We start from the raw sequence: 26,319 nt of genomic DNA, 5'->3' as shown, positions 1-26,319 counted from the left end.
GATCAATGACTCTCTCATCATTGATGTTTCTATCTCCCTCTCTCTCTCTCTCCCCCCCTCCTTTCCTCTCTCTGAAATCAATAAAGATATGTTTAAAAAAACACACACAAACCAAACAAACAAACAAAATAGAGTCTACTTCTAAGTAGTTTAAAAGACTGGTTGGAAAGATTGTAAATAATTATGCTACAGTAACAGGAGAACAGAAATTTTTCCAGAGGTAATTTTTGGGTTGAGTCCTTTAAGGCTAGAAGGAGTTAAATAGAATGGGTTGGTGGTGGGGACAAGCTGGGGAATGGGGTGGGGTAGAGGGGGGTTGTTAAGAAATTTGAAGCTGGGAATACTTTCAAGTCCGAAGACTGAAGGTGGAAGAGTGCTGGGTTGTTTTTACTTCCAGCATCTTTTTCTCATTATGAGCTCTAATGCTTGCAGAGCTGCTGGCTCCCTGCTCCACCTAGAGGTAGTGTGGGATCACACAAAGGCGGGGGCTGAGAGCAGACAGGCTGGAAAGTTGCCTTGGCTGCTTGACTAGATCTGTGATTCTGGGCAAGCTGCTAAACTTCTTTAAGCCTGTTTTCTCATCTTTAAAATGGGGATAGTAGCACCTGGATTAAGTGAAAAAATGTAAGTCAAGCTCCTGCCTCAATTCATTTAGATCTCCTTTCTCCCTCCCTCCTGTTTCAGTTTTGGAAATTGTATTCTTTCTCCTTACAATTTATCCATTGCTCCTTTAATCTCTATCTTGCTATACTTTTGCTGGGATCCCCCCTAAAAAGGCTTGCTATGGGGGGAGGGGTGCATCAAACAGAGCTAGAGGGGTGGAGCACTGGCTCTCAGTTCAGAAAAGCTCTCCTAGTGACCCTGATGAGCCCAATCCTCCCTCCTCTTTTCCTCCCCCTCCTTCTCCTTCCATTCGGAATTGCTGCTCGAGGGGATCCTGGGCTTTTGTTCTCTGGAGGCTTAAAACACCACCTGTTTTTCCCTGACTTATTGTTTAAAGGGTATCAACCATAGTGTACAGACAATCAAATTGAAATTGCCAAAATTTAAAGAAAGCAAGAGCTAAGTTTCTTTTTCTTTTTTTTAAACACAAACACTAAAACATCAATGCTTTTCCATTTTCCCTCTACCTTTCATTTCTCTTCTGAGGACCTCCCATTGCAGTAACCATTCTTTCTTGTTGTACTATCATTTAACAGTAATAAACAGTTATCTTTTAATATAATTATAATTTATATATAATATGTCTGTCTTCCCAACTTTGTAGTATCCTCAATATCTGTAGGTTGTTTCTCAAAATTGAATATGCGTAGGAATCACCTGGGGATCTTGTTAAAATGCAGATTCTGATTGAGCAGGTCTGGGGAGGGGCTGAGTTTCTTCTAACAAGCTCCCTGGTGAAGCAATGCTGCTGGGCCCTAGACCATGCTTGGAGTTAAGCCTTATAGGGGTTAGAACAAAGGAGGTGCACAAGAAATGGTTGCTGGATGATGCCTTCGTCTCTCCTACACAGTCTTAGAGTTTTCTTCAATACATCTTTCTTCACTTTTTCCCCATGCACGACTTATGACTAACACCTGACAATTATTCCTTTGTGTACTTAGCTGTGCTCTTTCTTGCCTTTTTCATAGTTACCAGTCTCACCCAGAAATGGGTCACTTAGGGTGCACAACAGTAACCTCCAGGTTTTTTCTACTGTCATGTACTTTGTAGCAAGCAAGAGTCACTTTTTAAAGAATCATCTTTACCCTTTCTTGCTCAGCAATGTATAGTAGCTAGTATACATTATATCAAAATCAGGATAAGAAGCTTCAGGACATTTCTCCAATCCTAACCACTCCCTTGCCAGTCAGTTCTTTTTGCACCACTTGGAATCCTCTGCATGTTGCTGAGGTATGACTTGGTTTCTTGAAACTACTTGCAGAACATTTTGCATTGGGAATGTCTTCTTTCATTCCTTTTAAGGGCATGTGTATCACTTTCAAAAAATTCTTCTCAATGAATGTTTACTCAACTTAAAGCTTTTCCTGATTTATTCCTAGTTATGAGTCCTTCATTTAAAAGAGTATGAGCTACATACCATTATATATTTAGTATTCTTACGCTTTTTTCATTTTCATTGTTTTAGATGGGAAGTATTTGTGCTGCTTGTTCACGGTTTTTAGGGGAGTCAATGGAAGATGAAACAAAAACTTAAGATTAATTTTTATTAATTTTCAAAATTAATTTACTGTATTTGTAAGTAAGTAATTGGCTAAAGGATCAAAAAATAAAATAATTTTAGAAATCCCCTGAAGAGTATTTTAAGAAATAAGACATTTTAGGTTTAGTAACACTTCTGCACTACCACTTACAAACTGTCATTCTGTTAGGGGATTAAAATTGAGACGCAACTAAAATGTACTTAGAGCCCAAATCCACATCCTATCTAATAAGGCTTATGCTTTCCTGTCATTGTTTTCTACTCATCACATTCTGCATTCGTTAGGACTGCATTTTCTTGACAGTTCTTGGTGCTTTAAACTTAAAAGAAATGGGCTTTCTCACATTACAATTTCAAGAAAAAGGAGACTGCAAGGCCCATTCAGCGAGGTGTAAGCGGCCTACAAGCCGCACGCCCTGCCGCCGCCTCATGCTCGGATTTCATCTACGGGTTTTTGCACAGTTCTTTTTTGGATGGTGCAAACCGCGCAAGTGCAGCATTAAAGGCTCCACACCCTGGGAAACGATGCAAGAACATGCAGCTTAGGTTGCCAGGTTCCCCCTAACACAGCCAAGAGCTAGAGGCCCGGATACCAGCTCCAAAACCTCGTCCACAACAATCGTCCCCTCCCTCCCGGCCTTTTACATACAGTACACATACAAATACACACACGCAGAGCAGCCAGCAGGGGAGGGCCGGGCCCTACCACTCTACAAAGCCCGGGGGGGGGCCACGGCGGCCGATCGATTTTCTCCCGTATCTTTTCCCTTCGAACCTGTCTCTCCCTCCACTTGGCCGTAACTATTACGAAAAAATAGAACTTGGGGATTTAAGGCCTTCTGTAGTTCCGCTTCCGAGCCACACACCTTAGGCGGGTGCTGTGATGTCCCCCCTCCCTCGGCGAGCAGTTGGTCCCGCCCCAGTGCTAGCGGGCGCCGAGCGGGAGCCGCGCGGGAGCAGCGCAACGACGGTGGCGGCAGCGGCGGCGGCGGCGGTTGCGATTCTGAGCGGTTGAGACGCCTCTGCGGCAGCTGGTGGCGCAGGTGGCTTGCGTGGACGCGGGCAGTGGCGGCCGGCCCGCCACCGTAGCCTCAGCGCCCGCAGCCCCGGCAGGTGAGCGGGCGGCGGAGACTCGCCCCGCCCCCCCTCGGTGGCCTCGCTGCTGGCTGTAGCGGGGAAGCGGCCGCGGCCCGCCGCGGAGCCGAGGTGGCCCTGGGCTGCGACCGTCTGGAGGCAGGTCGTGGGGGGGGGGGAGTCGTGTGTGGATGGAAAGGGAAGGTTCTCCTTTCTTTTGCCATTTTTTCCCCTCAGACCCCTCCCTCTTGGGGCTTATACACCGGGGGAAAAGCTAGAGGGAAGATGGGGTGGGAGGAAGGGGAAATTGGGGCTGAGAAGCATCTCTGCCTCAGGTGGTGGCGTCTTTCGGCCCTGGAACGGCGGACCTGCGGAAGCTGGAGGGGTGGCTCGGGGGCTGCGGAGGCCGCGCACTCGCGAGGGAGGAGCGGGAGGCGGCCCTCCCCTCACTCTCCCACCCCCACTCCTCGGCCCCCCTCCCCGGTGCTCCCCCTCCCCCGGCCCCGCCGGAGGCCCCTCCCTTCGGGTTTCTTAGCTTTAACCGCCCTCCGCGCTTCCCCTTGCAGGCGCGTTGGAACACCCCGAGGCATCCTGCGGCTCCCGCGGCCCCGGAACCTCCGTTCCCGCCGACCACCCCGCATCCCTCCGCCGTCCACGCCGCCGCGCCTCTTCGCTGGTCTTCGGCGCCGGATCCCCCGCGTCGCGCCTCACGAAACATGACTCGCGATTTCAAACCTGGAGACCTCATCTTCGCGAAGATGAAAGGTTATCCTCATTGGCCAGCTCGAGTAAGTGATTTTTAGCCTTCGCGTTTAGCTGTGCTGCCTTCCTTAGAGGCCTACATCCTACCCTTTCTCTTAATTTTTTTTTTTTCTCGTGTCCTTTCTCCCTCTGGCTTTCCCGTAGTCGCATTTGGAAGCCGACCTTTCATTTTATTTTTTGCCCTGTAATCTCCCATGTAGTTATAAAAATCCAGGTGTTTCTACATACTTAATGTATTTCCCTATGGCTTGTTTTTGGACACACTTGGGCAGGTTTTCTTAGTAGGAAATATTTAAATATGGTGCCAGTTAATGTTTCATTGTAGGTGAAAATAAGTACGGATTTTATGTTTAAAAATCAATGAAACATTGACATTTTTAAATTTTTGAGTAAAATGTATAATGTCAAAGGAAACTATACAAACTCTTGGATGTCAAAAAAGATATGTGATATACAGGTCTTTTTCATGTTTTGTAATTGATGATTTGCTTGTTTAAATTGGATATACAGGTCTTTTTCATGTTTTGTAATTGATGATTTGCTTGTTTGATAAAGAGGTTAGGACTAGATATTCATGAATATTGTACAGTAAGTTAGCACGAAGGAGAGTGTAGAAAATTTATTTTCATGTTTGTTTTTTTCCATGAAGTTTGCCTTATGACCTTGAAAAAGTTGTTTTACGTCTATGATTGTTTCGTAGGGGCAAACGGAGGAGTAGACAGAGACTCCTGGGTGCACATCTAGTGGTACAGGTGATTAAGGACCCAGGGTGTTTTTTGTGAGATTTAGGAATTGAGATTGTCTAAATAAGCGCCATTTTCAGAAAAAGAGATATTTTTGTTAGTTTATGTTAGGACTTGGGTTATAAGGTAATGATGGAACCTAAAAAAATGTGGAGGATCCATTAGATTAGTAAGCTCAAAAACTTATAAATTTGATACGCTAAAGTTGTAATTTCCACTAATTTACTCTTCTTTGAGGAGTGGTGTTGTATCTTAAAGATAATTAAAATTGTGGCAGCCGGAGGAAACATACCCATTGGTTACAGAGGATCATGAAGTTGCTGAGTGCTATTCCAAATATAAAATGTTACTGTTTCTTGATTTTTCCTATCTAGCTCTTTAAAGACCCAGGTTTACAATTTCTTTCCCCAATCTGAAAAAATCCCCCCCCCCCCCCATCTATCAAGGCTACCTTTTCAGTGGAGTCTTACTTGAACAATCCTCAATCATATTTCTTGTCTATATATTTCACACTCTTATTTCCTTTCTGATAACCTCTTAACTTCCAAATAGATTGCAAGCGTCTTGAGGGCAATAGACATAAACTGAATTTCTTTATACCCCCACGGTTCTTAGTCCATAGTCATACACTTACAAAATACGTTATTTCATGTTTTAAAAGAGCAGAGGGAAACTTGGCAGGTTTAAGGCCCCTCCAAGATACTTTTCTCATAGTTTTAGCACCCTTATTTATTTTGAGGTGTTAAAAAATCTGAGATGATGGGGTACATCTATTTTCTATTTCTATGCCACAATACAGTTAAAAGCCAAATGAAAATGTTTTAAAAATAATCTCTTCCAAATCATCTTCCCCACATGCTTCAATATATTAGATAAGTAAGAGTTAGTACTGATAAAAGCAAAATAAAGTAGCCTGAGGAGGGCCAGACTATTTTTCTTCCTTATTTAATAAGTTCAATATTTAATAAGTTCATTTGTATCGAATGGGACATTTGTCTTTCCTGTTCTCCTCTTTTTGTTAGAAGCAAATGAATTTCGTTTTGATGTAATATCTATGTCCAAGAATTACATTCCTTTTTCTGTTGTCTTTCCAATCTTACAAATTTGAAGTCTTTGCTTTAGAGACTTTAGAATATGTACTTAAGGTCTCAGCAGTGACAGTGACAATCATCTGTTCCTATTTTGATTTTAACATTTTCTGTTTACATATCCCAAACTTAATTTTTATGTCTTGCACATTCTTGTAATCCTGTACCAATCCTAATCATCTTTAAAGTCAACTTAAAAAAATTACCTAACATTTATTAAACTCTGTGGGTATTAGACACTTGCACACTTTTAAAGCTGTTTGCTAGCTGAAACAGGCTTATGAACTGGTTTGACAAAATAGCCCTAATCTTTTTTTTTTTTTTTTTTTTTCATATATCTTTATTGATTTCAGAGAGAGGAAAGGAGAGGGGGAGAGAGACAGAAACATCAATGATGAGAGAGTCATTGATTGAGCCTGCAACCCGGGCATGTGCCCTGACCGGGAATCGAACCCCAGTCTCCTGGATCCTAGGTCGATGCTCAACTGCTGAGCCACGCCCGGCCGGGCATAAATATCCCTAATCTTAAGAGAATATAAAGATTTTCACAATTCTTGAGATCTTCTCATAAAGTTGAAATGACAGGTGAAATAATTATTTGTTGTATACATGAGGAAAATCCCTAAGAGTGTTGGGTGGTAATGATCCTATTGATGCCTGAAACCTTCAGACTGTCAGTCAAATCATCCCCATGGTCTTCTCTTCAACATGTTACTAATACATGCTGAGCGTAGTAGGCCCTCTGATGTTTGCTTCTTAACAAAGTCAGCTGATTTTTAAATTAAAGCATCTTTGAAATTAGGGGGAAAATGTTATTACAAAGTTTAAATAAATAATGAAATACAATATAAATGTTGTTAAATTCTGACTAGATACTACTGCCTGATGGGTTTAACTATGAGATCTGCTTTCCCTTTATTAATAAGGGAAAGTAACAAGTATTACAGATATTTTAGACATAACAACACCTGCAGAAATATCATTTAGGATTTTTGAACAGGTTTATACTCCACTATTATAAAAGGCTTAGGGTCAGATATGTTTAAAAATTCAGAATTTGGGGATTTTGGAAAGATAATGATGGTACATAAATACCACATATTTTGCTCCTGATAGGGTCTGTGATGGCACATAATAATCTAACGTAATATTTCTGCAGAGAAGCATCTGTAGAAACACAAGATAGATAAAAGAAATGATGGAATAGCTTCACTGTCAGATAAGGTTTTGCCACCAAATTAATTTTTAGAAATATCTTGGTTATTAGAGCTGCTTGGGTTTCAAAACTAGGGATAAGGGATTATGGACCCGTAGAACTAGTTCACATTATGTCAGTTCCCATTTGGATGTTTTGTTCCTGGTTTATTCTGTTGTACTGAGGTGTGTATGATTTAAAATATTTTAATTTTTCTGATTTTTCTTTTAGGTAGATGAAGTTCCTGATGGAGCTGTAAAACCACCAACAAACAAACTACCCATTTTCTTTTTTGGAACTCATGAGACGTAAGTCCTTTTAGCTCTACAGGCAAATTGGAATTTAGCCAGGATCATTGGACATAAAATGAAAAACAAGTAGAGATTAGTTTAAAGGGAAAATAGTAAAGGAATAGAAAACTTAAAATCATCTTTAAACTTTGGAAGAAGTCTTCAAGTCTCCCCTTTTTAAAAAAAAAAAATATCTTTATTGATTTCAGAGAGAGAGATAGAAACATCATTAATGAGAGTCATTGATCGGCTGCCTCTTGCATGCCCCCAACTGGGAATCAAGCCCACAACCCGGGCATGTGCCTTGGCCAGGAGTCAAACCATGATCTCCTGGATCCTAGGTCAATGCTCAACCACTGAGCCACGCCCAGCCAGGCTTCAAGTCTCCCTTTTAAAATTTATTTTTAGGGTAGAAAAATTAGAAATTACAGGTTTTAACTTTTATTGGAGATGTTTCCTTAATCAAAAAAGAAAGCTATATATGAATCCTCTAAGCAACTAGAAGACTCGATGGATGAAAGTGTTAAGTTTTGAGGCATTTAGCATTCATATTTAGTGTAAGTGCTTTTTATAAGGACAACCTGGCACTTTGTTTTAGGCTTGGTATATTAGCCATCCAAATGGTATACTGTGGGAAAGGTGAGAAGAAATCTGGATGGATAGTTCCCTCTGTGTGTATTTACGTGGTCCTGAGAGACACTGTGACTGCTCTGCTGCCCCTGGTGGATAAGTGGACAGAGAACCCAATTTGGTGAAACAAATTAATTTTAAAAATTACAACTGAATAGTGAACTGTTACTTCCAGGTGCATAGGATTACTCTAGGGGCTATCTCATTAATTTCAGAAAATAATATCCTGTATACCTTTAATTTAATGGACTTACAAATATATATAATCTCACTTGTTTTGGACCTGAAGTTTAGAATTTGCCGTAATTTTGGTAAAGTATGCTTGTTTATCTGGGACTAGGAAAAACAAAGGTACTGATAATCTAATTAGAATTATGTATTCCTAGGAGTCTACAATGGCAACATTTGGTTTAATGTTGCTTAGCTACTATATGAACTTTCCTGTAATTTCTTTTTACAGCTTTATTAAGATATAATTTGTGTCATAAATTTTACTTGCTTAAAGTATATAATTCAGTGGGTTTTAGTATATTTACTTCCATACTTATTAGTGGTCATTCTTCATTCCCTCCCCAACCCTAGACAACCACTGTTTCACTGTCTTTTTAGATTTGACAATTCTGGACATTCCATATTAATGGTATCATACAATGCCACATAATTTTTTTCTTTATAGTTTTGAGTCTAGAATTGTATTGGCCTTCACCATAATTACTTTGAGTTGGGTTCAGGTATATCCTCTAAATAAATATTTAATTTTGTAAGAAATGATGAATTTCTGCCCAGCCGGGCGTGGCTCAGCGGTTGAGCGTGGACCTAGGATCCAGGCGATCGGGATTTGATTCCTGGTCAGGGCACATGCTCAGTTGCGGGCTCCATCAATGACTCTCTCATCATTGATGTTTCTATCTCTCTCCCTCTCCTTTCCTCTCTCTAAAATCAATAAAGATATATTTTTAAAAAAAAAGAAATGATGAATTTCTGATTCCATGGGATAATACACCATTTAAAAACTCTTCCATAAATGTATTAGGGAAAGGTATCTTTTAATGAAATATTTGTGTACTGTTTATTGGAGCAGGAGTTTTCAAAGTGTGGTACCAGGTCAAGCTATGCCAGCATCAAGTGGGAACTTATAGTTAGACATGCCAATTCTTGGGCCCCCACCTTTGACCTACTGAGTCAGAAACTGAGGTGTGGGGGCCCGCAATCTGTTTAATAAGCCTTCTAGATGATTTTGATGCATGTGAAATTTGGAAACAGTACTAGAATAATGCGAATAGACATTTTTTAGAATTTTTCAGTTTTACAAGTTTAGAATTCTTTAAATCTACTTTTTCTGAAATGAAGTAAGTTTTATGCTCTTACATATATCCTTACAGTTTCATAGAACACATAGTTCATTCTTATGTTAAATTTAGATGAAAAGTGATCGTACCTTCACCAACACTTAAAATTGAAGATTTTTACATTGTATCTGTAAGTTTTAAATCGAACTACACCAAATAGCTAAACTTCCATAAGCATAGTTTGGTTAATGTAGACAATGAATTACTAATATTTAAGAAATTAGAATATATTCAAGTAATTAGAATGTAATTTTAAAATTAAGCTAATGATAATATATTTTCATTTCAAAATGCACTCAGAGTGTTTTGTGCCTTAGTGTTCTTGTAAGTATACCGTTTATCTTTGGAAAGGCCATGCTGCTGTGTCTGTTGGTTTGGCGACCTAACTTTTTTTGTACTTCAGGTTAGTGTTTAGAAACTAGATGTCTGGTGATTTGCTTTCCCCTCCTCCCCACTCAAAGTCGAGAGGGTGGTTATTTGCACCTTTCATTTTGGATTTTGCATAAACGGGAGTTTATTCTAATGGTGTGTAGTTAGGGAGATGAGAAAGGAGGAACATAGAAGATAAAACGGCAATTTGGAAACTGCTTATTTATAACTTTTATATATATCCTTATAGTTTTAATAGAACACATAATTCATATGTTAAATTTAGATGACAAATGATCATACCTTTCCCAGTATTTAACAGTGAGTGTTTTTACATTGTATAAATTAAGGTATTTTTATTGTGAGTTTAGAGCAGAATCCTTTTGTAACTTTTTAATGAAAATGTCTGAATTAGTGTTTTATGACATTTACAGTAAATTTCATCCAACAAGTTTTGAATATTAGACAACAATAAGTGTATACAACTCTGACCATATACTAGGTATCTTAAAACTAACATCTTCAAAACAGATTCTTAGCCCTAGCTGGTTTGGCTCAGTGGTTAGAGCATCTGACTACAGTCTGAAGGGTCCCGGTTCAATTCTGGCCAAGGGTACATACCTCAGTTGCAGACTCCATCCCCAGCCCTGGTCAGGGTGCGTGCAGGAGACAACCAATTGATGTGTCTCTTTCACATCGATGTTTCTCTCTCTGTCTCTCCCTTCCACTCTGAAAAGCAATGGAAAAGTATCCTTGGGTGAGGATTACAAACAAAAAATAACAACAACAAAACCCAAGAAACAAAACAGATTCTTAGTGAGACTGACATGGACCCAGTGGTTACATATTACCATCTTCCCCCTTCCTCCCCATATGTAGTGAGCAAGTCTTACTCTTTTCCTTAAAGTGCATTCTGCTTTGTCCACTCTTCATATCCTCTGCTATAGCTCAAGTCCATGCCATAGTTACTCTTGCAGATAGTGTCCTAACCCTATCTTGGTCTCAGTTTCTACTCTGCATATGTAGTCAAAGTGATCTTTATATTTCAGTCAGATCATGTCATTTCCCTGTCTATAAACCTTCAGTGGCTCCTTTATGAATGTTAACAAACAAAACCTCCAAATTTTGTCTACAAATGCAGTTTATGAGACCCTATGTGAACTAGCCTATGCTTATTACCTCTCCAACCTCATCACATTTTTTTCATTTTCATTTTTTTCATAAGTATACTTTATCTCAGGTTCTTCTTGCTTGTTTTTCCTTTGTTGGAAAATGCCTTCAGATTTTTAAAGTCTGGATCTTAGTTCAAATCCTCCTTTTTATGCTTATTTTCTCTATTGCAATGAAGATTGAATTTTTTTTCTTCTGCCTTTCACCCACAAGTGAACAGTTGTGGAGAGCAGGGACTTTGTGGTTTTTTTGTTTGTCATCATTGATTTAAGTTCCTAGAGCATAGTAGCTGTTAAATACTTGGTTTTAGATTGAAAACTCTATGCCCTAGATAAAATCATTTGTTGGTTATGAATTTGCTGTCCATTAACCAACGTTTATATGGTGTTTAAGCCAATTAGATCAGAAGGCTGCCTTTAAATCCTGACTGCCATTTAACCTGCTATATGACCTTGGGCAGGTTACTTAACCTTGTGTCCTTTTATTATTTGTAAAATGGGAACAATTTGGGGGTAGGATATTACATGAAAAATGCTTGTAACAGCCCTGGCAGGTTTGGCTCAGTGGTTAGTGTTGGCCTGGGGACTGAAGGGTTTCGGGTTTGATTCCCAGCCCGGTCAGGGGCAAGAGGCCACCAGTCGATGTGTCTCTCTCTTTCCCTCTCTCCCCTCCCTTCCATTCTCTCTAAAAATCAGTGGATTAATATCCTTGGGTGAGTATTAAAAAAATAAAGACTAAATAAATTCTTGGAACAGTGATCACATGTATTAATAAATGTCAGCTGTTAATAAAAGATAATGTTACATATTATTTGCTAAGTGTTATTAAATTGTTTGACATGCAGTGTGTTTTGCTGACTAATTACTGTCATTGTTAGTTGAGGGAATACTCTCACCTAGTTCTATTTCTCTAAAGTCTAGAAAATTTAAATGAAGATTGCTGCTTTTATTTCCCTACTACTCTGTGTTGATTTATTTTATTTTATTTTTTTATTTTTATTTTTTTTAAATACATCTTTATTGATTTCATAGAGAGGAAGGGAGAGAGGGAGAGAGAGATAGAAGCATCAATGATGAGAGAGTCATTGATCGAGCCCGCAACCCGGGCATGTGCCCGGACCGGGAATCGAACCCCGATCGCCTGGATCCTAGGTCGACGCTCAACCGCTGAGCCAGGCCCGGCCGGGCTGTGTTGATTTTTTTTAAATATGAAGAGGTTGGATGCTCAGTTCTAGGTGCTTTAAAATTTTCCATCATAGGCTGATTTATTTATTTATTTATTATTTATTTATTTATTTATTTATTTAATATTTTTCCCCCCACCGGCTGTTTTAAAACTTGCCTAATATACAGTTTTAGGAGGGAAGGTGAATGGGAGGTACTGGTGGTGTCCAAATTTTTTGTATAACCTGTCCACAAGAAAGGCATAAAGGAGTGAATTAGAGAATAGGATTTTATTTTCTTCTGCACTCGTTCTTCCGTACACCTTCTATACTCTAGCCAAAGCTGCATGTGTTGGTGTTGGGTTTTTGTGTAGTTTCAAATAAACCTAATACCAAATAATGAGGAGAGGAACTGTTTATTCATCTCTGTACCTGCAGGTTCATGGCACATAGTGGATGTCTATTCAGTTTTCAGTTGAAGCATATTCTATTATAAAAGAATGCATGCTGTTGTAAATACAAAGCCTAGTTATAAAACAGCATGTGTCATATTTTGTGATTTAATGAGAAAAGAAACAGCAAGTTAGAATCAGTGTTTCAAAAATTGAACTTGCTATTTAGGAATATTTAGCAGTTTTGAGTTCGGTATCTTTAGCTCTGACAAGCTTTCCCATTTTTTTATGTGACTTAGGGTTTGCCTTAAAGGAAAAGTTCTAGGTGTGATAACGGCTTTTGTGAGGGATATATGTGTACTTATGGGTATACACATTGTTTACAAAGAAGTGAATTTAGAGAAATTTCTGTTTTCCTGTGTACTTAAATTTTTGAAAATTAGAATACACAGGAAAACACTTTTATGGCTTTTAGGAGTATGCCAGGTAACAACACGCTTGCAGGATTTAAGTTCCTTCAGGATTATAAAATTAGTACCATATTAATGATTTGTTATTTTCTTAGGATATTTTATATTAGCCTTGGTTCTTGTGGGCTTTGACATTGATATTTGAAGTCTGAGTTCTTATTTACATGTAAGGATATGGCGACAGTATTAGTAGATGTTTCAATGACTACAGTGGATAAAGGAAACCCTGAAGCCTTTTTAAGAAACATTGTAAAGAGAGGAGTCTCTGCTGTTTAAAAACTCAGTAGATGACCGTTGCCTGAGTTAGTTCATCTTTCTAGCCATCAGTTTCCTGATCTTTAAAATGAGGATTTAAGAGTTCTCTACAAAGGAAACATTTTTACTCATATTTTTAGAGACAACCCCTAAACCTGTTAATGTTTTAATGTTTTCTTTGAGATTTGTATGTCATTTTAAAACCGAGTGCTTTGAGGGATGAATCAGCCACAGCCACATAAGGTTGTGCCCTTGGGGACCAGCAGTGGCTATCTAAAAACTAATTTGGGTACTATTCATGAGATCTTTGTGATTTCACCCCCCGGGAGGATTCTATGTGTTGTTAGTATTTTTTACTGAAATGTAATTGACATATAATTTGTAAGTTTGAGGTGTAAGTGATTTGATACATTTATATATTGCAATATGATTACCATCATAGTGTTAGCTAGTATTTCCATCATGTCCCATAATTATTATTTCTTTTTCATGGCGAGCACATGGGAGGATTCTTTTTTCATCCACCATGGGTTTTTTTGTTTTGTTTTAAGCATATCCTTTCACCCAACAGTTCTACTTAGAACTTATTATCAAAATATGTACAAAGATTGAGCAATATGTTTGTTTAATATAGCTGAGTTATTGTTTAATAGAAAATTTGATAAAGAAAGTGGTCCAACAATAGACAAATTAATTTTGGGTAGCCATTCAGTGAAATAGTGTGTAGCTCTTAAGTAATTGCTGATATGAGAACATTTGTTTTAATTTGAGAAATACTGAATGAGTATCATATAAATTAAAATTCCATATTTATGTGTATATAGACAACTAAAGTGGCTGAAAACAGTGGCTATCTGTAGTTGATAAAATTATGGATCATTTTTATTTTCTTTGCTAGGATGTGGTATTCACTGAAAAATATTTTGACAGCTTTATTGAGATATAATTAATGTCCCAAAAATTCATCCATTTAAAGTGTACAGGTCAATAAATCTTTGTATATCCAGATAGTAGTGCAGCCATTTGCACACTCCTGGAACATTTTTAGCACCCAAAAGGAAACCCTGTACCCATTAGCAGATGCTCCCCATTGCTCCCTAATTTTCCCTCCTGTCTTGCCCTAGGCAACCACTAGTCTTTTTGTCTTTGGACATTTTTTGTGGTTTTTTGTTTTTTTTGTTGTTTTTTTAAGTATGTCTTTATTGATTTCAGAGAGAGGAAGGGAGAGAGAGAGATAGAAACATCAATGATGAAAGAGACATTGATCAACTGCCTCCTACACACCCCTCACTGGGGATGGAGCCCACAACCCCGGTCATGTGCCCTGACCATAACTGAACCATCATCTCCTGGACGATGCTCAACTGCTGAGCCACACCGGCCGGGCTTCTTTGGACATTCTAAGTAAATGGAACTGTACAACATGTGATCTTTAATGACTGGCTGTTTTTTACTTAGCATGTTTCAAGGATCATTTACATAGTGGCATGTGATAGTATTTAATTTCTTTTTATTGCCAAATATTCCATTGTGTTGATGTACCATATTTGTCCATTCATCAGTTGCTAGATGTCTGGATTGTTTTTACTTTCTGCTATTATAAATAATGCTGCTATGAACATTTGTATACAAGTTTTTGTGTGAACATGTTTGCTTTCCTGTAGGAGTGAAATTCCTGGGTGAAAGGGTAACTTGAATCTTTTGAGGAATTGCCAGACTTTTAAAAAATCAGCTGACACCATTTTACATTCCTATCAGCAGGGTATGAAGGTTCCAGTTTTTCCATATCTTCCCCAAGACTTAGGTTTTTTTTGTTTCTGTTTTTTTAAATATATTTTTATTGATTAGAGAGAAGAAGGGAGCGGGAGAGTGAGACAGAAACATCGATGATGAGTCATTGATTGGCCTCCTCCTGCACAACCCCTTCTGGGGATCAAGCTTAAAGCTATCCAAGTGGGTGTAAAGATAGTGTCTCATTGTGGTTTTGATTTACATTTCACTGATAGCTAATGATATTGTGCACCTTTTTATGTGTGAATATTTTTTTAACCTTCTGTATATAACATGAAGATGTCTCAGAGCAAGTGATGCCAACAAAAACATTAAAGATATATTACAACACTGAAGGTGTAGTGCAAAGGATGAAATGTTGGAAGCTGATCATATTTAGAAAGGAGTGTGACAGTTTGCCAAAGCATAGAAAATATGCTCACTCCATATCATAGGTTATGAGAAGGGGGCAAGCAATGTTCAAACCACTCCTGATAAGTTTTACAAAGAAAAGAAACACTTTAAATCTCAATGTTTCTAATATTTTAAGTTACAGTGTACTATTAGTTTTGCTATTTTTTCATTTCCTTGCACACTGTCAGTAATAGAGTTCAAAGTTTTGAATATATATATATATATATATATATATAAAATGTCTATTGATTTCAGAGGGAAGAACGGGGGGGAGGGGGAGAGGGAGAGATAGAAACATCAGTGATGAATCAATCAGTCATTGATCAGCTGCCTCCTGCACTCCTCTACTGGGGATTGTGCCCACACCCAGGCATGTGCCCTGACCAGGAATCGAATCGAGATCTTCTGTATCATAGGTCAATGCTCAGTGGCTGAGCCATGCCAGCTGGGCTTTTGACAATATTTAAAGGTTACGGAGCAATCATCATTTTTTCCATTGTTAATACTACCTTGTACAGTCATTTTTATGATCTCATCATGCAAAGTGAGGCCTGCCTGTTTTGAGAAAAGAAAAATCCGTATAAATTTAACTTGTCAGACCTATAAACTACTAAATAACATGGTAGTAAGAATTAGTCTTCTCTTTGAATAGCTTTTAGGTTTAGAGTCATATCTAAAAATGCCTCATGTATGAGGATTTAAAACATTTTTCTGTAATTTTATTAAGTATTTCAGGTACCTTCTACTTCTTGAACTTACTGATGCCACCAGTTTTGAGCCTTTTGAGGATTTTGCACTATAAATGAGGGTGGTGTCTGGCTTTCTGCATTGCTGCTTGGTATCCAACTTTCTCAGTCTTCTTTCCAGCTTCCAAATCTCTGTTGATATATGTCTCTCTTGTCTTTGGCCTTATGAGTTTCTTCTTAAAGGGTTTTAAGAGAGAATTTGTGTTGACTTGCTTTGTTCTAACTGAAAGTATATTTTATTTTTGATGGAGGTTTAACTCAAGTCATTTACTTGGAATTTGAAACTGATTATCTAGGAGGGATTGTTTTACTGTTTTAACTAAATGTGTTAATTTTTCTAATTTGAGACTAGATAGGAATGAATGATGCTTATTAAAAGTCTGAGTTTCTAGATCAAATAAGATGACTTAAGTGTGTCTTAATTGATGTGCAGTTAAAATACATGGATACAATGAATATTCCTCAATTACAGAATTTAAGTAATAAAGCTCACTTTTATATGCACTGATTATATTAAAATAGAGCTCTAAGTCTCATTATAATTGAAATTTTTATCTTAAAGGCTTTTAAAATATTCTAACTGGAATGTTAACTAGTCATTAGTTCCTCAGGTTTTTTTGTGTGTTTTTTTTAATCCTCACCCAAAGACATGCTTATTGAAACTAAAGAGAGGGAAGGGAGGGAGAGAGAATGAGAGAGATCAGTGTGAGAGAAATGTTAATTGGTTGCCTTCCTGTGTTTACCCTGCGGGGATCAAACCAGCAACCTAGGCATGTGCCCTGGCCGGGAATTGAATCTGCAGCCTTTTGGTGTCCTCCAACTAACTGAGCCACCTGGCCAGGGCAGGTCCTCAATTCATAAAGAATTTCAGCAGATAAGGAATTTGTGATATATAAGGGGTAAGTACATCTGTATGTATACACACACAAAAACAACACAATCTCTTCATTGGCGAAGTCCATATTTGTGAATTCTCATTAAAATTTATTTGTAATTCCAAATCAATACTTGTGGTGCCTTCATGGTCATTTCAGTGTACAAAATGGCAAAAAGTAGAGTAATGTGGCACACACATTCCTAGATGAGGCTAAACAGGGCAGTGCTTTTGCCTTTTTGTTTAAGCGCTCATACTGTAAACAAGTGTCCTTGTATTTTACATAGTGCCATGTTTTTTGCATATTTGTGCCTTTTTTAGTAGTTTTGCCTTTTATAATGGCCCCCAAACGTAGTGTTGAAGTGCTGTTTAGTGTTCCTGAGTGCAAGAAGGCTGTGCTGTGCCTTTTGTAGAAAGTATGTGTTATATAATCTGTTGGCTGTGAGTTCAGTGTTAATGAATTACCAATACTTATTAAATAAGTTGTCTTTAAACAGAAACACATATAAAACAGGTTATATATTTTGATTTGTGGATGAAAAGGTGACCAGAGGCTCACAGGAACCTACCTTGTAGTTTTTCTGGAGGAGTGGTGCTGTATTTACTAATTCAGTATTCGTGACGACTTTATAGGACATAGTTACCACAAATACAAGAGTTGAGCCCAGCCTGCGTGGCTCAGCGGTTGAGCATCGACCTATGATCCAGGAGATCTCGGTTTGATTCCCAGTCAGGGCACATGCCTGGGTTTGTGGGCTTGATCCTCAGTAGGGGGTGTGCAAGAGGCAGCTGATCAATGACTGTCTCATCATTGATGTTTCTCTCTCTCTCTCTCTCTCTCTCTCTCTCCCCCTCCCTCTTTCTGAAATCCATAAAAATATACATTAAAAAATTTTTTGACTTGCTGTGTGTATGAATGAACCAACGAACCAGTTAGAATATTTCATTCCCTTATTGAAAAAGTAAAATCCTTAACGTATTTTTTAATAAAAATTTACTTGTATAAATATAAAACATAAATACATATAGTAATATACTTTATTGGCAGTGTTTTATGAGTTGCGCAATATACCAAATTACTTCGAAATAAAACTTATTTGGAGTGCATTTAAATGTATTTATTAATGCAGGCATGTCACAGTTTTAGTTTTTGTGCATTTTTATATTGTACAATATATATAACAATTTCCCATTTTTAACAGTTTTTAAGTGTACAGCTCTGTGCCCTTACGTACATTCTCATTGTTGTGCAACTTGCTTGTCTATTTTATTTTTCCCATCACCATTTATCCCCTCTATGCCCTCTTCCACCTCCATTCACCCCTCAGCCCCCCAACTTCCTTATTTTTATAAATAGGATTATGGATGTAGAAGCTTGTGACTGAATTTAATGAAAGTATTCAGAATTAAATATAATTATTAGTGTCAACCCTTTTATGTAAGGTTTTTAATGCATATTAGATTAAGAATTTTTATAATTGCATCATATGGTAGTGCTATTTAATAACTTACATTTTGAGATTGCTTTGCACTCACAATTTTCCCCCCCTCTCCTTTTTTAGTGCTTTTTTAGGCCCAAAGGATATATTTCCTTACTCAGAAAATAAGGAAAAGTATGGAAAACCAAATAAACGAAAAGGCTTTAATGAAGGTTTATGGGAGATAGATAACAATCCGAAAGTGAAATTTTCAAGTCAACAGGTGCGTCATATTACATGATATTTAGTTTAGTATTTTGTATACGGTGTTGGGGAATAATCATTATTCTAGTGGTAGGAAAATATTAATTTAAGAACCATGTTAGTTTCAGATTAAATTGTTCTTATTTGTGAGGTTGAATGTTGACCTTTTATATCTAGATGAACTGATGAAAGTATTGCCTATATGGTTAAATAGATCTCAGGAAGCTTGGGTATATTTTTATTTAACTCTGTCTAATTGAGAGTTTAATATATTATTGAATTTAAAGCCATATGTACTGTTCTCTTAAATTTAGGTTTATAATTTGAAGGGTGTATGTTTTCTTAATTCATTTTAATTTCTTTATCCATAAAATTATATTAGAATATGATTCTCAGATGGGTTAAATACGTGACAAAAGTACTTATAGCACTATGCAGGTTATTCTTTAGCCTTAAACCTTTTTTTTTCTGTTTTTCATGTGACCAGTTTTTGTTCATTTATATTGGACTTGAGGGTAGTAAACACTAGGAAGAGTATAAGTAAACCTAAAGAAGAAGATAGCAACAAACTGAAAAATTTGCAACTTTCTACTTTTAAATCTGTATTCTTTTTGGTTCTTTGCATGTGCCATGCTTGTTCTTCACTTTGAAAGCTTTTTCAGGTGCTGTTCCATCTGGAACATTTAAATATTTCATTGATGCTCCAGGGTTCTATTAGATAGTCCTTAGTGCTTTAATTTACCATCCAAAACTTATTTGTTAAAAACTCATTATATCATATCATAATTGCTTCTGTACTTTATTGCCATAGACTGTCAACTCCATGAACAAAGAAGTTATATGTCCATTGTTACATGTCATGGGCAGAATAGGTATTCACTAAATATTTGTTGCATAAATGTAAGAATAGATGAGTGGCTTCCCATCATTATTGCCTTGGCTGTGTAAAGGGAATCCAAAGAGATTGAATTGTTTCCTAAAACTAACATTTTATAACTTCACTTGAACCCTGTGTCCGTGACTGTACCTTCATGGTCTTTCTCATCCTCAAAATTGCCCAGCATGGTCACCCTACCCTCTGTTCCTATCTACCTACTTAATCTTCAAATAGTTTCCACCATATATACTTGGAATTTCCCGTTTCACAGTGAAAGTTCTGGTTGGTTGTATGCACAAAACCCAAAAGTATGAATGATTGTGCTGGTGTGATGTACTGTGTTCCTGGCCCAAATACATCCCCAGTGGCACATTTCTAGAGTGTAGGGAAGGCAGTGATACCCAAATTTAAATAACAAACAAGCAAAAAAATTGGCCATCATCATTTATAAAAATTTCTCTAGTGCTGTAAGTAATTTGGGGGCATTTTCACTTTTTGTTGTTGTTATAACTTTATAATAATTTTGAGGTTTATGAGCATTGCCTTTTCTTACAGAAGAGGAAATGGGTTTACAACTTAAAAGACTTGCCAAAGGGAACAGAGCTGGAAAGGGGCACAGTTTGGTTTATAATGCTATCCATCATCCTGTAGATCTGTGCTTACCCTCATCTCCCAGTGTGGACTGTGTTGCCTCTGTTATTCATCTTTTTAGTTGGTATTAAAGTCTAGGCCTCTAGATCACCTGCTTAAGTATCTATCACCTGAGGTTACTTTTACAATTTAATGGTGATTACTGGACTCTCACTCAGTACCTGTTAAATCAGAATCACTTAAGTTTGAATATTGGGAGTCTGCATTTTATGTAAACTAATTTTGAGTTATAGATCAATCAGAGTTTAAATAAAGGTAAGATGGTATGTCTTAGAGTACATAGTTAAGCTTCTCTCCAGAATATTACAGTAATTGAATACAGTGTAGGTCTGTGCTATTCTAAATCAAAATATATTTTGTCTTGTTGGGTATTTGTTAGTTAGAATATCAGAATGGTATTTCAGCCTCAATATTTTATTCTCTGCACTTGTATATATTCAGTTGCAGGAATGTAATACCTTGTAGGACATTTCTAAAGAAATTATAGCACTAAAACTGTTTTAAAATTGTATATATTAAAAGTGCTCTGTGGAACAGAAATTGAGGGTACTTTTCTAACTTTCTTACAGAGAGGCTTTTGATTTCTCATTGGTAAATTTAAGGTTGGTAAACATCTTATTTTGTGAAATTAATACAATTGAGTAATTGTTCATAGGCATCAGCTAAACAATCAAATGCATCATCTGATGTTGAAGTTGAAGAAAAAGAAACTAGTGTTTCAAAGGAAGATACTGACCATGAAGAAAAAGCCAGCAATGAGGTATGTTTAATTTCTCTTGTATTCTAAACCCATTTTGTTGCAAGGAAGAAATTGTAAAATGAGACGATTACTTGATCGCAAAGTAGAAAGTAATCTTTAAAGTAGTTGGATAATGAATGAATATTTAAGACTTATTTCTGTGTGTAATTATTAAATACTGTATTGTAAAATAATTTTTGCATCTTGAAGATATGTAGATTTTTTTGTTGTTGTTTTGGTGTGTTTTTTTTTATCTTTATTGATTTCAGAGAGATGAAGGTAGAGGGAGAGAGAGAGATAGAAACATCAATGATGAGAGAGTCATTGATCGAGCCCGCAACCCGGGCATGTGCCCTGACTGGGAATCGAACCCCGATCTCCTGGATCCTAGGTCGATGGTGAACCGCTGAGCCACGCCCGGCTGGGCTAGATGTTTTTATTTGAAGTTATTTTGCTGTGCAAAATATGAGGTCCAACTATCGGAGAGTGGGTTACTATTTGTTAGAAATATTTTTAAAGTAAGGTATTGTGTGATGGATGTGCTGGAAAGGGCATTGAACTGGATTTTTATTTTATTTTAATTTTTTAAAATATATCTTTATTGATTTCAGAGAGAGATTTCAGAGAGAAGAAGGGAGCGGTGGTGGGGGGGGTATCAATGATGAGGGTCATTGCTTGGCTGCCTCCTGCAGGCCCCCTCCGGGGATGAAGCACAAAACTTGGGCATATGCCATGACTGGGTATCAGCTGCAGTCTCCTTGATCATAGGTCAAGGCTCATTTTTAAAAACCTAGGTTTATTTCTAACTGTATTTGATAATCTTTGAGTGAGGAGATTCATTTAGCTCTTCTAGGCCTCATGAAATATGGTTATTAGATGATCTCCAAAGTCCCAGTCACCTCTTAAAATTCAGAACTCTACTATAGAAAAAGTAGTTTTATAAATTTAAATATATAAACTTACTGATGTACTAACAGGTGTGCCTTTTAGATTTGATCTAAGGAAAGAATTTTTTCTTTTTGACAAGCATACTGGCTGTTACTTTGACATTACAACGATAATGTTAAGACTTTTAATGTTTGTAATTTCAAAGGTTGGAGAAGCAAAACAAATTTCCCTAGTAGTTTTAGTGAAATGTGCTTGTGACTTTTAGTTTAAGAAATTTCCTTTCAGTGTAATGAAGGCCAGGGGGGAGGCACAGGCAGGGCAGGGTGGCAGGTTCAGTGGGAAAAAGGGGGGCATCTGTAATACTTTGAACAATAAATTTTTAAAAAATCTTCTTCTTTCAATCTTGGCAAAATTTATTTTCTTTCATTTGTATTTTTTTCTAGGATGTGACTAAAGCAATTGACATAACCACTCCAAAAGCTGCCAGAAGAGGAAGAAAGAGAAAGGTAATTTTACTGCTTAACCACAGGGATATGAAAACAATTTTTTAGTTGGTTTAAGGAAAAGTAGATATATATAATGAAACCTTACCTTTAAATTTTCCCTTTTACGCTAAATCCTTTAATTTTTTAAAGGGTAGGCTTTATTTACTTAACAACTGTTTCCTTTTTCTTTTTGAATTTTAATCTTCACCTGAGGATATGTTTTCATTGATTTTAGAGGGAAAGGTCAATGTGAGAGAGAGAAACATTGATTGGTTGCCTCCCATATATGCCTCAACCTGCGATCAAACCTGAAACCTAGGTATGTGCCCTGACTAGGAATTGAACTTGCAACCCTTTGGTGCATTGGACGCATGCTCCAAACAACTGAGGTACATTGGCCAGGGCAAAACTCTTTTCTTTTCATAGATACAGCATCCTTAAAATAAGTTGAACGGTAAAGAAAATAAAGTGAACCAATTTTTATTCCTTTTAATAATGCTGTTTCAAGTTTATATGTAAAATGGATAATATATACACTCCTGAGGTTGTTGAGAGAATTCAGTGAATTAACACATGTAATATTCGTAATAAATCATGGTACATAGCAAGTGCTAATAAAAGTTGTCCATTATGTCGTTCTCAGAAAATTGTTGCATGAAATGAGACTGACAGTTTAGGAATAGGTACATTGTATGCTTTTAACTAATGTGAGTTTCTTCCCTATATGAAGTTTTTCTTCACACCTTTTCTGACCTATTTTTGTCCCAGGCTGTTATATGCCAAAGATACAGTTTTGTCGGGCAGATGAACAGGAAGGGCATGTGAGGCAATTAGAATAATATATACAGAGGCATAGAGATTTCATTTCAAGCATTTTAAATACTGCATTTCAGATTACCAGACCATAAAGCTAGAGGGAAAGGGACACAAAAAGACAGGGTAAAGGATTAATAGGTGGCTTTGAGATCCCAACTGAGATTGTATAAAGTGAATGCATGTTTGTGTAATTTTTTTCAGGAGGGCTCAGCAGCAAAGAATAATAGAGCAGGGAAAGTAGAGTTTTATAGTAATCCTCTGTTGGAGATTTGTGGGACAGGTGCAGCAAAACAGACTGGAGAATACCTAGAAATATTGGTCCCATGGGGGGTGGGAGGAGTAGTAGATGATAGAGTAAAGCTAGAAAGTGCGGTAATAAATGGAGAGAAAATGTGTCAAAGGGTTATAGGTTTCAGTGAGATCAAGTAAAATACAGGAGAAATTAGGATATTAGCATTTAAAATAAAAATATATGTGTATGTGGAATAATAGTCTTTTCTCTGGGTGAAATATTTCTTATTCTTTGATTTTATTGTCATGAGGAATGGATTTTACTTGAACAGTTTTGCCATAACTTAAAAAACATGTCCATGGTAGAGCTGTTTTTTTGCTTAGGATTAGTGTTATTTTTATTTATGGTATTAGTTATTGATGAACTTGTTACCTCTTATTAGTATCTCCTCAAAAGAACCATTCTACCTGTAAATTCTTATGTCTTGATGTATTTGCAAATGAAGAAAGTGTAAGTGAAGAGGTTTTATTTTGAACAGAAGACTTATCAGTTTGAAATGAATTTTTGAGAACTTTTGCCCTCTTAATGCCTCAGTAAAAACGAAAAGAGCTCTCATAGTCTTGAGATCTCAGTCTTTGATATCTGAGGAGCTTGGTGAAAACACAGCAGCCTGACTCCCTACCCCAGAGTTACTGAATCAGGATTGGGGTATAGGGGTATGTGGTTTGTAAATGCTTAAAATTCTAGAAATGCAATCTGAGCTAATGTTTATTAGGAACTGTTTCCTTGAAAACAATTCAAGGGTTATGTTAGATGAGTTTATTGACTTTTAATAATGCTTATTATTTGCATTATATTCCAATTATAAAAGCAAAATTAATGTTTAAAAAACTAACAAGAAATGGATAAACTCTTAGAAGTGGTATTGCTGAGTCAGATTTGCATATTTTTTATTGCCAGTGTTCATTCATAAAGATATTCTTTCAGAAAGGTGTTACCAGTTTATTGATCATCAGTGATCAATATATGAATGATTCTCCACAACCTTACCAGTATTGAGCATTATATCATAAATGTTTGCAAATCAGATTGTTGATTAAAAGATTTTTTTTTTTAATTTTTTCATCAATAAGATTGGATTGTGCTTGTTTTTGCTTTATTGCCTTTATTTTTGTTGATCTAGTTAATGTTGAATTCTAAGTAATCGGAGGTGGGGAAGCAGCTCATAGTGTTTGTTTCTCCCATCCTTCTCTGTTCTCTTCACTGTTTCTTCCCTTTTCTGTTATGATCAAGATTGTACTTCCTTTCTAATTAATGGTTCCTAACCTTTGTTCTACTCAAATACTTGAATCAATTAAATTGATTCTCATTTGGGGCTGTTGTTTCCTGGGGGCACTATAGTTTGCAAAGAGTCATTGGGATTTCTTATTTTCTATATGGTAGTAAATCCCCCTTTATGGAAAATAAGAATAACAGATCTCAGCCCGGCTGAGTGGCTCAGTTTGTTGAGCGTCATCATGTACACCAAGGGGTTGTGGGTTCCATTCCTGGTCAGGGCTCATAAGGAGGGCAATTGGTGGATGTTTCTCTCTCCCTCTTTCTCTAAGCATGTCCTCAAGTTAGGATTTAAAAAAAAAAAAAGAATAACAGATCTCAGCTCAAAAATAAAATGCACATATTAAGAAAGTTAAAAATAAATATCAGTGTTTAATTTCTTGCCTTTTCTAATGTTAGACTATTAACTGGGGTTCTTTGTTATAAGTACATAGTGTAAGGTGTTAGCATTTTTTTTTTTTTTTAATTCTCACCTGAGGATATTTTTTCCATTGCTTTACAGAGAGAGAGAGAGAGAGAGACATCGATGTGAGAGACACGTGGATTGGTTGTCAGGGATTGAGCCTGCAACCGAGGTCGAAAATGACTGAAATTGAACCCGGGACCCTTTTGTCCGCTAGCTAACACTTAACTACTGAGCCAAACCAGCTAGGGCAAGTGTTAGCATTTTTAGATATTTAAAGTACATTTATAAACAACGCATGGGCTGTTACAGTGTAATTACATTATACTGTGGTCACTGTTGTGCTGAGAGTATTACCTGTATTTTTCCAAATGACTTTTAGGTTGAGAATATCTAAAAAGTGAAGTTTTTGTTTCTCAGAATTTTTCAGTAGAATTATAAGCTAAGTTTGAGGATCTCGTTTGATGAGTCAGCTGTTGAAAAATAGCATATGGAAATTATGCTTATACTTGAATTTGTTATCTTACAGTGGTATATTTTGGCCATTGACTAGAACTTGGAATGCCTACTATTTGCTAAATAAGTTAATTAAATCTTTGTGATTCAGGCAGAAAAGCAAGTAGAACCCGAGGAGGCAGGAGTAGTGACAACAGCAACAGCATCTGCTAATCTAAAAGTGAGTCCTAAAAGAGGACGACCTGCAGGTAGGATTATTAATGTTTAAAACTTTGGCTTATGATTAATGTTACAGATCATTTAAGTGTTGTGCCTCAGATACTTTGGAATAGTTGGACAGGTAACTGGTTATGTATAATATACAAGTATTAGGAGATCAGCTTAGTTTCTGCTCTGTTAATGAAGTATTTAAATTTGAAATGATTGCTTGGGACTTTTCATTTTCTGTTTTATCCCTATTATATTTTCCCTAATAGTGGCAAATGAGGCGGTGGTGGGGTTTAAATTACATGGTGATGGGTTTATTTTATCTCTTACTTTAGAGCATATTTAGAGCATAAGCTTCAAATGGAGTCATAATGGAAGCAAGAGAAAAAGCATTTGAGTCGTTATTAATATTTTAAATTATTGCATTCTTTGTTTAGAACCTTTACATTATGCAGCTGTCATCAGCACTAAATTCCAATACAATTTTTAAAGGTGTGCATCATATATATGATATTGTAGTATGTATATGAATATTGGATAGAAATACAACTATCATAATTTTGCGATACTCTGTTAAAACAACAGTGAAGGA

General features: G+C 36.9%; 1 protein-coding gene across 6 annotated transcripts in view; it reads left to right on the top strand.

Annotated features, from left to right (window-relative positions):
* Window positions 1-26,319, top strand: part of PSIP1 (PC4 and SRSF1 interacting protein 1) — a 56,039-nt gene that overhangs the window by 15,618 nt on the left and 14,102 nt on the right. For 4 of the 6 annotated variants that reach the window (XM_081151618.1, XM_081151620.1, XM_081151621.1 and 1 more), the window contains exons 1-7: window positions 3,117-3,316; window positions 3,844-4,065; window positions 7,297-7,373; window positions 18,519-18,657; window positions 20,822-20,926; window positions 22,237-22,299; window positions 25,672-25,768. In XM_081151618.1, coding sequence (XP_081007744.1) covers window positions 3,994-4,065; window positions 7,297-7,373; window positions 18,519-18,657; window positions 20,822-20,926; window positions 22,237-22,299; window positions 25,672-25,768 — 553 coding nt within the window. In that variant the 5' untranslated portion in view covers window positions 3,117-3,316; window positions 3,844-3,993. Of the gene's footprint in view, window positions 1-3,116; window positions 3,317-3,843; window positions 4,066-7,296; window positions 7,374-18,518; window positions 18,658-20,821; window positions 20,927-22,236; window positions 22,300-25,671; window positions 25,769-26,319 lie in introns of those variants that run through there. The other 2 variants (XM_081151619.1, XM_081151623.1) reach the window with 1 other exon arrangement.

Source organism: Miniopterus schreibersii (genome assembly GCF_964146895.1).
Source record: "Miniopterus schreibersii genome assembly, chromosome: 11".
Taxonomy (NCBI): domain Eukaryota; kingdom Metazoa; phylum Chordata; class Mammalia; order Chiroptera; family Miniopteridae; genus Miniopterus; species Miniopterus schreibersii.
Note: the sequence above shows the minus strand (reverse complement) of the source record. Positions and strands in the feature narration are given on the sequence as shown.